Raw genomic sequence first — 13,249 nt, forward strand, 5'->3', positions numbered from 1 at the left:
AATACACAGAGAGATTAGGGCCACAAAAAAATAAAATTATTAAAAATAATTAGACTTTAATCTCAAGATTGTAATTATAAGAAAAAAAGTCAGAATTTTCAGAAAGATTTGAGATTGAAAGTATAAAATTATAGATTTGTTTTGATATTTTTTTTAAACTTTTTCTTCCTTAAACTCTGACCTCTGTGAAAAAAAAAATGATTCCACAATAACACTTTGTCTATCTGCAACTGATCTAACAGATCAAATTTCTATTTGATATCCATTGGTTTTCTGCTGTATTTCTGGTTCTAGTATCACAATATCAAATAAAACATCAGGTAAATATATATAAGGATGACCCCGTCCCCAGCTGAACCTCTAAAAGTTAAAAAGATAACCACATTAATATTTTAAATGTAGTAGTCCACAGTACTACTACATTAGTCCTGTGGACTAATGTAGTAGTCCACAGGATAGCCTACTACATTAGCATTTCAGCAGTTATTCACACAAATACTTTTGCAGAGACTTCTTCAACAGAGAATTAAACAATATTGAGTGCCAATCACACTCTTTAGTAGTGGAAAATGTTGTCACTTTTTATTTAACTCTCCAACAGATTCTGTTTTAACGCGCAATGCAATACCTCAGCTCAAAATAAAGACGTCTTACACACCAAAGTATATATATTTTTAAAAGATGGTGAGTTTTTTGAGTGAGGATAGTTTGGCCTTAGATTATCCTCGTCTAAACGCATCCAAAATCTAGGTATATGTTTAATTTTATTTTATGTGTTGTTTTTCATACAAAAATACTTTTATTTTGTCCTGAACCATTGAGTAGGACAACACACTTCAGTATACAAATGAAACAGCGCCATCTGCTGTCACATATTGGGATCCTTGCAGAATAACGTCCCTGTCTCCAGTAAACTTGGAAAATAATAATAAAGGCAATTATTTCGAATGTATATAGTAGTGCTGCAAAATATATATTGGATTGTATTTTTATTCAATATTTGACATTTTAAAACACATAAAAGAGGTTTGTTTATGTTTTTGTTTGTTTTTTAGTAGTTTATCTGATATTAATTTCAATTTAGTCATTCAATCTGCACGTGTTGCTTTATTGGAGAGTATCTAGGGCCTGATGTCGGGCTTACAAAACAAAAACAAACAAGAAAAATATGTAAATGCTGCACGCATTGTGTGAAAGCATTTAAAATCGCCATAAAAATACATGCACATGAACACGTGCGCACGTTTTTGCCGCGCAAATCTCAAACAAGGGATTTTTCCATGACGCAATTACTCTTTTCATGGAAAGTGGGTACAGAAAAAAGGACCTCAGAAGTCCCCCTGTCCCACTCTCACAGGGGGTAACAGAACTTTACGTGCCCCGGGTGCAGATTGCCTCGGGATTGAGAACTACATGAACTTTTGATCGTAATTTATGCTGTTTTCCATAACTTCCATGTACTTAATGCAGGAAATGTGTGCATTCACGCATTTGCACAACATTATTTGACGTTTCATTGTAAATTTTTAACATGAACCACATTAGATTGACTAAAATCAATAGAAAGAAATAGATTAAATTAGTTGCACGGATGCTTTTGCGCGCAAACATGACGTAGCCAGTGAGTGCCGGTGTCTTCCCTTGGAATGAGCTGAAAATATTGCATTCAGATTTTATTGGACTCCTTGTCCAGATTTCAGACAATGGCGGGTGGGGTGCGTGTCCAGAATGCAGCGCTGTGATTCAGGGCCTCTGCCAAATCCACTCTGAGACCCAAAAAAAGCTCTGTGCATCCCACCCCCGGGTTTCTCAGTCTAGCGTTTCATTCACTACGATGCGCGCCGAGCTGGAGGAGGCTCTCCGTGCCCGGTCCCCCCTCTGCAAGCCCCGAACTTTCTAATGAAACCCCCACACGCTTTTTGACGAATATTATTGCTCTGTCGCGGGACAAGAAGGCTTTCCGATTAATCAATCAGCATTTTTTTATATTGAGAAGAAAACTCCAGGTAGGTTCTTTCTTTTTTAAAAGTCGTGTCTAGAAGGGTGATTTTGAGAGATTAATTTGCAAAATTAAGTTTAAAAAATTGAATCGTGAGTAAATAAATGCTGTTTTTGTTTATAAAGAACATGGATCCCAGTGCCACAGAAGGGGGAGCTGAGGAGAAGCTCGTTAAAAGTCCTGTAAGTACAAAACAGAAATCCATGTCTCAGATTGAAATTTGGTTATAATCCAATCAATGAATCAACGTTGATTCTTTTGCATGACACTCTGAAGTGTCCTGCGGTTTTTCTGTGGGATCTGTGTGTCCTGGCCTGTGGACGCTGTGAGTCAGTGAGTAACATCTGGATGTGAGGTTGACCCTGCAGCTCGGCTGCGTGCAGCTGCTGCTCCAAGCAGGAGGGTCCCGCTCAGCGGAGGTCAGCTCTCCCAACGAGTGCCACAAGGTCACCAGAGAGTTTATAATTTGCAGAAACAGGGGACAGGACCATCAGTGTGATGTCCATTAACATGCAGAGCACTGTCTTGCAGTTTACATTATCGGTCATACTCGGATCAGGAGGCATGCCAGTTTTTTCTTGCTGCAAAAGAAAATAGGTCGACTGCAGCACCGGGCAGTTTGGAACATGTGCGGTGAGGGCTTTTTCTCTTCTTCTTCTTTCCACCAGCCGCCCAAGGTGATACTCAAACATGGCGTGGAGCTGGAGGAAGAGCAGGAAGAGCTGGCCGAGCACCAGCCCCTGGAGCAGGAGGACCTGAACTTCGAAAGGTGGAAGCGCAGGCCGATTCCCAAACGGACGCTCCACCAGAAGATAGCCGACCTCAAGACGTACCTGTGGAATGCAGAGACCAACGAATTCATGGGTCGCTCCGGCAAGAGCTGGAGTGAGTTGACGAGCCGTAGAAGGTTCTGTGTGCTGTTGCAAAAGTTATTTGTGTTTGTACATGTCTTAGAGATGAGAAACTCCACACAAACTCAGGAGGATGCATGGGGTTTGAATGTTGTCACAAGGCTAAGTTGAGGGTGGGAAATGTTCCTCCACTCCACAGCCTGTGTGTCCTCTTGCTTGATGTTTACATAGGTGCATAGATGATTCAGAGAGTCCCGACAAAAACAGACTGCCTGGGGACACGTCCCCAGCGGGAGGACACGGTTCTTGGCCTCGCATTGGCCAGGAATCAAATTCCTCTAAATCTTACCATGCTCTCCGCTGTCTTGTTCCCAAAGCCTTGGCGACCTCGCTGCTGAACTGAACATTCACAAGGCCCTCAGCTGCAGTAAAACACATAGACGCGCTTCGGCGTTGAGCTCCTATAGACGTCCATCGATCTGGCTTTTGTCTGGTTTACCTCGATTCCCATTACGGATTTTTTGTTTTAGAGACATAAAAGTTTATGAAGCTGTTACAGGTGCCTTGATTGAGTAAAACATGAGCATAAAATGAAATAAGTACAAGAATATTTGCATCAGTGCAAATGTTACTAATGTCTATCTGGTTTATTTTAAGATAGAAAACGCGCAATCAAACGACAACTTACTGCTTGTTGCATTCATGGATGGAAGATAACAGGAGTTCTTAGTTTTCGTGAGATGTTTTCGTATTTGACTTCCCAAATACAAATCAGGAACAATTACAGGAAAATAATCTTATTCTGATAATTGGGAAAGAAATTGTTGCAGGTCTTTTGTTAGAGATTGGAGTTTTGGTACCATTTTACGACAAGACTCTCCTAATAGATGGCTAGTACATAGTTTATAAACACTTTGTAAGTCATTAATAACTGTTTATTATGCATTAATTAAGAATACAAATGCTAATTGTGCTTACAATGTAGCCTGAAATGTTAAATGGAACAACTCCAGGTTAAAATACTTACAAGAAAGGATTTGGCTCACTTGTTAACAAAAAAAAACCCAGAAGATTTTATCTCCTTTTCAGCCTTAATTAATGTAATAAAATCACTTATTAATGATTTATAAAGTGAACGTCCATTAACTTTTCTGATATTCTTTATTACATGTTGGCAGAAAGTCAGAGGGAGCTTTCAGTTTTGATGCATTTCCTGAGAAAAATAAATTGTTCTCTTTTGTATTTGACTTACTGATCAATTGAGGTCATCAAAGGAAATTATCCAATTACAATAAAAAAATTTTTTGAATCAGCAGAAAATGAAGAATTTGCAATTTATCAGATTTTTAAGCTAAAACGTAAAACAATTGCATCAAATTAAATACTGTTGGATGTTTTTACTGTATTTTTACCTATTTAGAAAATATCAATTTTCATTTTATCGCGATCATTAAGATTATTGAAAAATTGAGACGTTTGACATAGACTGAATGAGATTGTTGAGTCATTTATGACATTGAGCTGAAACAATTAATCGATTTAATTGTGATTAATTGATTATTGAAATAATTGTCACCTGACTTAGGAATAAAATAACTGTTAAACTGGAGTATAGAGGTTCTAAAAAAGACTTTTTGCTGAAAGAACAACACACAGAGTCAAAACTGTACAAAAAATACAAACATTCTGCATTTAAGTAAAAAAAATCTGATCCACCCAGAACTGGTTCACATTCTGTTACAAATAATTGACTATTAAATGTTATTAATCCAAAAACTAATCATCAATTGATGTCAAGTTTAGGAGAAACGTTTTTTTTACTACAAATGATCAAGAGTTCACTCTACAAATGCCTTAATTCCATTTTACACAAGAAAATGTTCATTTCCATATCTAAGAAGGGAATTAAATTGAGTTTATTTGCATTTTTGTGTATTTCTAATATAGTTTTAAAAGTCTAAGATGAAAAGTCTGCAGAATATGTCAATTTCTTATTCGATTAATTGTCAAAATAATTGCTAACTAAAATAATTGTTAGTCACAGCCTTAATATGACGAAGCAGGCGCTTGTTGCCACGTGTTGCAGTAGACAAATGCATTTCAAGAAAGTCTCAGTTTCACGGATAAAATGAACCGCTTCACCTTCAGGCGGGGATAAGAGCTGAATGAAGCTACACAACCAGTGCGTGCACACTTTTGGAGAAGTGGGGCCCATGTGTCCTCTGAAGAAAAGGGCCCTGAGTTGAAGTCTGCTCTGCGTGTCCTGTGAGGCAAGTGTTCATGAGGGGACACAATGCCAGAGTGGGGTGATTGGGGCTCCTTGGAGCTGGCTGGGCCTCTATGGCTGCAAAAAAAAAAAAAAAACCTTCACTACGATGGCAACCGGAGGTTCACTGTGTTCCTGAGTGAAAGAACAGGCTGGGAGATTTCTCACTGAGCTCAAACAGAAAGGCCTTTGTGGCTGCTGGGCCGCTGCTACTCCCCTGTAAAATTGCACGCACAGCAAAAGCCATTAAGTTTAGGACACATTAAGTTAGATTAGCTAAAAAGTAGCACAACAATCACTGAAGAGACAAAGTCCAACAAAATTTTCTTAGTCTAAGAAACAAAAAGTTACTTCTAAGTTATGTTATGTTTGCACTTTGCATAAGACAAAACTAACTGTTATGTAACTTTTTGCAGGAAAAATGATTTTTTAAGTAAACAATTCCTTAATACTGATGAAAAAATTTCAAGATTATTTAACTTTTAACAACACATTTTTCTCATGTTATAAGTGAAACAACTTCATTAAAATCAAGCAATTATTGACCTCAGACAAACTCCTATATCTTGCTGTAAAGTTACTTGTCAGTGATTTTTTTGTGTACATTTTTGCCCTATAAACTGAACTGCAAAAACAGAAAATCTAAATGTATTTTTGGTCCAGTTTCTAGTGGAAATATCTTATTATATCTTAAATTAGACAAAACTAAGTCACAAGTAACTTTTTAGCAACATACAGGAGCTTATTGAAGTTAATAATTCCTCAAAATTGATGTAAAAATTCTAGTTCTATTAGCAGATTATTTCACTTATAACACATGAAAAATGGCTTGTTTTAAGTAAAACAATCTGCCTGTGGAACTAGTAAATTTTCATCGACATTAAGGAATTACTGACTCAAAACAATAGTTTTGTCTTATTTCAAGTGTCCTTGAACCAAAAAATGAGACAAAAAATTCTTGGTAAGATTTTGTGTTTTTGCAGCAAATGCAAGACCTGAGGAGTTATTATACACTGCAACAACACAAACTCATACCAAATATTTTTTCAGTTTAGTTTGTAGAGCAAATGTATTATTACACTTGTAATAAGACAAAACTAACTTACAAGTATCTTTCCAGCTCGATATGGGAGCTTGTTTAAGGCCCATAATTTCTTAATATTGATGAAAAATATAGCAATTATAACAAGTAGTATTTAGTCAATATTGAGGAATTAGTGACGTGAAACAAGCTCTTGTTTCATGCTGAAAAGTTACTTCTAAGTTATGTTTGTTTTATTTAAAGTGTACTAAGATATTTGTGCTAGAAATAAAATGCTTGGTAATGTTTTGAGTTTTTGCAGTGTATTGGCTCTCGAGGTTATTTGCAGCTCCTGACATGAAGGGGGAACATTTCCCCCTTCATGTCTTCATAAACAAATTAGAGACAGCACTAATCAAAGACAGGAACTGGACTCCAGACAACACAAACACACACAATAAGGTTCATTATTTCCCTTCGCTCAGATCAGACATAACCTCTTGTGTAATAACATTTTCCCGCCGCTCTGTCTAGGTCTCATCCTCCTGTTCTACGCTGCACTTTACGCATTTCTGGCGGCCATGTTTGGCGGCTGTATGTTTTGCCTCATGTGGTCCATCAGTCCCTATCATCCCACCTTCAATGACAGAGTGATGCCACCAGGTAAGGAAGCCCCCAGACTTTGATGTGCCGTCGCGTTTCATTCTGCTCTGTGCAGTTGACTGTCTCTGGGTCTCCACTGGCAGGTCTGACGATGGCCCCACACCTAGAAGGCCACGACATCGCTTTCAATGCATCGGACCGCAAATCCTGGAAGAAGTACGCCCGGTCCATTGACGAATATCTAAGATGTGAGTCCGTATGACGTTAAACTTTGAGCTTGCTCCGAAGAGGAAACTTCGCAGTTTCTTCTTAATCCTCATCTTCTTCTACCTTTGTCTCATTTTTTAACATTTCTTTCCTGCAGAGCATGCTGGGAAGGGAAGCCTTTTTGTGGGCAGAGAGTAGCCATTCAGTACAGTTTTTTTTTTCACATCAAGCTTTTGTCAGGCTCCTTTCGCCAGAGGCCTGAGCCTGGCAGGGTTTTGCTGTTGCAAAGGTTTATTTATGCCTCACTCCCTCCTCTCTCCTTCCTTCACTCTCGTTTTTTCACTTGGTTTCCTCTTTTTTATTTTCATTTTTCCAAAAATGTTTATTGGTAAGTTGTGAACAAGTCTATACTGTGTTTTTCGCTTTTTGATTTGTTGAAGGTCTGATTGTGAGAAAATATTGCTTAAACTCAATCAAAAAAATCTGATTTTCTCTATGAAAATTTGCATTTGTGTTTGTCAAATTTAGCTTTACAGTTGCATTATGTAACTTTGATTTTTTTTAAAAAAGTCACATATTTGTTCAAATAATCACCATGTTGTGACAGTTTGTTGTGAGACAGATAAGCTTTGAAAAGATCAATTATTGCCGTCTGAAGGAATGTAGCGTTCCCAACTAAAATGTTATGCTAGGTGCAGCATAACATTGCATGGCTCTTATTGGTTGTTTGTTCCTTAGAGGAGCTACATTATATTATAGATTACCTCTGTCATACTCTACTGTCACAACCACATCATTGTTTCAACAAACATGTAAATATATATATATATTTTTGAAGTTATTGCAGCTTTCATAATTAATACATTGACATAAAAAGATTCATTTTGGCACTTTGTTGAAACCCAAACAGGACAAGTTCCCAATACAACTGAAAGCTTGCTGATATTTGTGAGTCATAATTTGGCCAAAATACCTAAAAATTAGAATATATCCAGAACAAATTAGTGAGAGAATCTGGGTAGAAATCACAAAAGTTTAAGTGTATTTATATTAAGCTAAATTAGGGTTAGAAAGTTTGCTCAAAAGAAAAAAATAACTTTTATTGAAAAATTATTTTGAAACTGAAAAAAAGTTTGAAACTGACAAAATAAAGGTTTTAAACTGAAAAAAGTTTTGAAACTGAAAACAACTGAGAATGAATATTTGAAAATGAAAGAAACATCAGATTCAAGTCTTTTTTCAGCTTAAGATTTTCAGTGTTTTCTTCTTTTGAACAACCTCTATGGCCCAAAATTTGTGGCACCAATTTAGCTCCATAATTTTACAGCACTGTTGGAGTTGACTGTTGAACTTCTTTATGTAGATTTTATCGGGGCAGATTCTGTGTGTGACTTTAAAGGACACTTCTTTTACCTCCCTGGGTTTGCCTCTGCTCTCCACTTCCAGCGTACAATGACGCCGCTCAGGACAGGAAGAATATTAGGTGCGCACACGACTCGTACTTCATGCAGGAGGACCTGGAGGAGAGCGCCGAGCGGAAAGCGTGTCAGTTCAAGAGGTCCTGGTTGGGGGAGTGTTCAGGGCTGCAGGACCCCCACTATGGCTATTCTCAGGGAAGGCCATGCATCCTGCTCCGCATGAACCGGGTAAGGAGAGAGGCAGAATATGAAGGATGAGGAAACAATCGCTGAATAGTGACTCCTAGTGGCCAATTGTAGAACAACACGGGAACCGTTTGGGAAAAAATCTTAATCGCCATTGAGAGTGGGAAAAAAAATCAATTACAATATATATCGCAATAGAGACGTGATGAATATTAAAAGAAGAAAACAGTTCTCTAGAAAATTCAATCGTTTCACTGAACCGCACAGCATTCTGGGAGATGTAGGCAGCAGATTGTCCAGCCCCAATGTATTTAGCTTGGAGCGAAATGTTTTGGATTGTGAGCTAAACAGTTAGCTTGCTGATTTAGTTTGGAACAGGCACATTTATAAACAAATGGACAACAATGTGAAAATATGACATGTTTTCTCCTTTAACAGGCTCCAAACTCATGCGTTAATTTTTTACTTTGGAAACAATTTTAATGTGTATATGGAAAACTTGTGAGAGTTTTGCTTACGGTTCATTTTTAAAGTAAAAACAGCAAATCTTTGTATTTTGTGTGCGTGTGCTAAAATGTACTTTATATTATTGTCTCATAGATTCTTGGTTACCTACCTGGACAGGGTAAACCAATAGATGTCACTTGTGGTGTTAAGGTATGAAAAACATCAGATCATTTAATTATGTTGTATTAAATTCAGTGCCTTTCTAAACTTTCATAGCTCTTCAACATTTTCACATTTTGCTTCACTAAAACTCATAAATGTATTTTATTGCGATTTTAGTCACAAAGAATAGCTGCAGTGGAAGAAATAACAGTTTTAACGGTGTGGTTTAACATAAAGTCAACTTTTTGAGCTTTACAGGTTGTTGTAGTCATTCCCTCACCAGAAACACACCTGGAGTGTTGCTTTGATTGTTTTATGCACGTTTGAGAAATCATTTAATATCCATGGCAACAATTCTGAGGCCAGAAAACGAGTAGCGTAACCAAGCACTGCCGTTTCCACAAATTTCCTTAGCGCTTCAGTGTCCAGCCTCACAGCGCAGGCCTCCTCCCCCACTCTGCTCCTTCAGACTAGCTTGCAGCAATTAGCAAACACCTGGAGGAAATTTATCTCTACTGAGCTCACTCTAGGACAGGGCTGTCAAACTGCAGTCCGCAAAGGGCCGCAGTCCTGCAGTTTTTAGATGTGCCACAGGTACAAAACACTGGAATGAAATGGCTTAATTACCTCCTTCTTGTGTAGATAAGTTCTCCAGAGCCTTGCTAATGACCTAATTATTCTATTCAGGTGTGGTGCAGCAGAGGCACATCTAGAAGTTGCAGAGGCCCTCCAGGACTGCAGTTTGACACCTGTGCTCTAGGAGCTTCTTCTCAGACCAGCTTTGAAAGGCTTAATTAATGGAGAAACGTTATTGTGATGACATGCTGAAGTGTCGGAACGAGCAGGAGCTTCTTAAAGAGACACACACCCAATTTCAAGGTGTTAAATTGCAAAGTAAAATTTCTTTTAAGTCATGTTGATAAATACAGCAACTCATGGTACCATAGTTACTTGACTGTGCTATAGACACGTTGCAACCTGACGTCCTGTGCACCATCTCCCTGATGGAGGGCAAAAAGCTGCTAGCCGACAATCACTACCATTGGTTTTAGCTTTTAAATTGTTAAGATAATTTGCTAAATCTTACATGTATGCATGATATTTAAAAGAAAAGGGGACACAGTGCTTTGCTACTATTTTTTAACACTTCAACAATGTCAGAAATAGGTTTTAATTTAAAAAAATGGCGAGGGAAGGGGAAAATTATGCTAGCTTGACTATGACAACCTTAACATGTAGATGTGCTGTGGAATTCTGGTGCTATACATAATATTTCTCCATTAAAATAATAATAAAATCATGTATTAATTTCCTTTCATTTCACTATTATAGACTATTTGCTGTTGGTCTATCACAAACTAATTAAAAGATGACAAAATGTAGAAATATTTCCAGGTTATGAATTTACATGAGAACAAGTTTAGAAAATTGTTTGTTTTCTCTCCTAGAAAGGACCTCAAGAGGCCATAGGAGATATTCAGTTTTTCCCTAAAAACATTTTTGACCTGAAGTACTACCCTTACTACGGGAAGCTCAGACATGTAAGTACTGATTGACTTCCATTGAGTTCAGTGGAACCTGATCAGTCTGAGTCGTTTTGTGTTCGTTTCATCGCAGGTGAACTACACCTCGCCGGTGGTGGCTGTTCGTTTCACTGGAGTGCAGCAGGACGCCCACATCCACGTGCAATGCAAACTGAACGGGAAGGGAATCATTAACGATTCGCCCACCGACCGCTACCTGGGCAGCGTGACCTTCACCCTGGAGGTCGGCGCGTGAGGCAAAGACATTGCGAAGCTCCTGTGATGGAGGCAGGAGAACATGTACAAGAGAAGAAATATTTTAAACCTTTATTTTTTTTTTCTTGAATTATTTTCTCATCTTTCTCTTAAATACCCATGTCTTCTGCTGTGAAAGAAATAAGAAACTAGATTTATACATTTTTATGTTGCATCTGTTGTTTCTTGAACCTTAAGCAGGGTGTTGGCACCCACAACAGACAGTGCTGTGCACCAGACAGCTGCATAGTGGGAATTACAATTCAGCTCCTTGTATTTTATAATTATTAGCAAAATTAATCAAAACTAAATTAAACTCTGCCCAATTAGTTTGCGTTTCTGGCTATGCAAATCCAATTCTGACTTACTAGAAAATTAGAAAATTATGGCAGGTTAGTTAATGGTTTTTCTTGCACATTTTTTGTAATGGTGATAAAGTACTAATTTGTTTTGAATTATATTGTTCAATTAAGTTGTAAGAATTCAAAGAACTATCATGTAAGCACTGAAAAGAAGACTTGTGATGTACTTATACAGAAAAATGACATAATAAATGCAAATACATAATTACTATATTTTTTTGTTGAATAGAGCAGTATTTTAAATTTATGATGTGTTTATGCTTTTTTTTTTGCAAAGGTAAAGTAATATACCAGACTGATCAATAAAGAAATATATTATGATAAATAATAATTCTACTATCTATCAATTTGATTTTACTTTCCCCTGTAAGTGAAATCATGACTTGAAAATATTTGTATTTACTCAAGTATGGAGCTAAATTGGGATCAATTTAGTTTAGTTTGCTCAAATGAAAAAAAAGTCTATCTATCTATCTATCTATCTATCTATCTATCTATCTATCTATCTATCTATCTATCTATCTATCTATCTATCTATCTATCTATCTATCTATCTATCTATCTATCTATCTATCTATCTATCTATCTATCTATCTATCTATCTATCTATCTATCTATCTATCTATCTATCTATCTATCCATCCATCCATCCATCCATCCATCCATCCATCCATCCATCCATCCATCCATCCATCCATCCATCCATCCATCCATCCATCCATCCATCCATCCATCCATCCATCCATCCATCCATCCATCCATGTGTATTGAACATACATATATGTTCAATAAGCTTTGAAACAAAATTAATTATTTAAATCTAGAAAAAAATATGTGAATTTGAATAAAAATGTTCAAAATACTTTTCATATTCATGTTTTTTTTCAGTTTTGAATTTCTTTTTCTTTCTTTTGAACAAACTTTATGGCCCCAATTTAGCTCCTTACTCAGGTTATGTTTGGTAGATCTGACATATTTAAGTGTGAAAATCTGTATTATTTACACTTTTTTACAGAACTCTACATGTTGGATGTTAGCTCCGTGTTGTTATGGATGACAATATTCAAGATATCAACTAAAAGCTTCGGACAAAAACAAAATAACTTATCAGTCAGACTGCAGTTGTGCTGGAATGAGTCAGGCTTCTGTGTACAACACAGATTAGTAAAGAACCAAACTGAACAAAGTCTAAAACACAGTTTGAGCTTCCACATGACTTCAGGCTTGAGTTCCCAACCTTTGAGTTCAATTCAGTCACAAGACTTCTCCATTCCCAATAAATACACAGAAGAAGAACAAAGATACGAAACAAGAAATTAACTTTATTATTGAATTTGTTCCCCACTCGTGTTAAAACGAGCCCAACGTTTCGCATTCCTCCATCAGAAGCTCATGGTGAGGTGCTCAACAGAAAGGCACGGAAACTTTAGCGGTGTGGGGATGAAAAACGCTCAAAAAATTGAGAAATGGCTGCGCTGGGTCAGAGCTTGTTTGGTACCATCAGAAACCAGTAATGAAGAACAAAAAACTGTTGATTTTCCTTCTAAAATACGACATATTAAATCAAAACACAGGTCAAATGTGGTTAAATTTAAAAAGTATTTTTCTCTGTAAAGATTTGTAGCCAGACCATTTATGGGCAAAGACGTACCAGGAAGAGGTCTGCTCTTTTTCCCCTCTGCTGTTGTGCATTCAGATCAGGTACACTGCAAAAATGCAACATATTACCACTTCTTTTTACTTAGTTTCTAGTGAAAATGTATTAGTGCACTTGAAATAAGACAAAACTAACTAAATAACTTCTTAGCAAGATTTAGAAGTGTTTTCTAGTTAGTAATTTCTTAATATTGATAAAAATATTAGAGCCATTGGCAGATCATCTTACTTATTACAAGTTATTTGTTTATGTTTTAAGGAAATTAATCTGCCAATAGAAGTAGTATGTTTTC

At 37.0% G+C, this 13,249-nt stretch overlaps 1 protein-coding gene across 1 annotated transcript; it reads left to right on the plus strand.

Annotated features, from left to right (window-relative positions):
• Nucleotides 1-1,809: 1,809 nt before the first annotated feature.
• Nucleotides 1,810-11,513, plus strand: LOC129360816 (protein ATP1B4-like). Its single transcript, XM_055031253.1, has 9 exons — nucleotides 1,810-2,006; nucleotides 2,125-2,181; nucleotides 2,668-2,884; nucleotides 6,672-6,800; nucleotides 6,884-6,988; nucleotides 8,394-8,593; nucleotides 9,152-9,208; nucleotides 10,609-10,701; nucleotides 10,778-11,513. Exons 2-9 carry the CDS (start codon nucleotides 2,128-2,130, stop codon nucleotides 10,937-10,939), a joined length of 1,017 nt encoding a protein of 338 aa, XP_054887228.1. The 5' UTR covers nucleotides 1,810-2,006; nucleotides 2,125-2,127; the 3' UTR covers nucleotides 10,940-11,513.
• Nucleotides 11,514-13,249: the final 1,736 nt, after the last annotated feature.

This window comes from Poeciliopsis prolifica, unplaced genomic scaffold (genome assembly GCF_027474105.1).
Source record: "Poeciliopsis prolifica strain line A6 unplaced genomic scaffold, Auburn_PproV2 SCAFFOLD006, whole genome shotgun sequence".
NCBI lineage: Eukaryota > Metazoa > Chordata > Actinopteri > Cyprinodontiformes > Poeciliidae > Poeciliopsis > Poeciliopsis prolifica.

What these genes read in the sequence shown, in the direction of transcription:
- LOC129360816 (XM_055031253.1), top strand. Translation starts at nt 2,128, where the DNA reads ATGGATCCCAGTGCCACAGAAGGGGGAGCTGAGGAGAAGCTCGTTAAA. An exon ending in AGAAGCTCGTTAAAAGTCCT is followed by an intron (nt 2,182 to 2,667) that starts GTAAGTACAAAA and finishes TCTTTCCACCAG; the next exon opens with CCGCCCAAGGTGATACTCAA. An exon ending in TCCTGCTCCGCATGAACCGG is followed by an intron (nt 8,594 to 9,151) that starts GTAAGGAGAGAG and finishes ATTGTCTCATAG; the next exon opens with ATTCTTGGTTACCTACCTGG.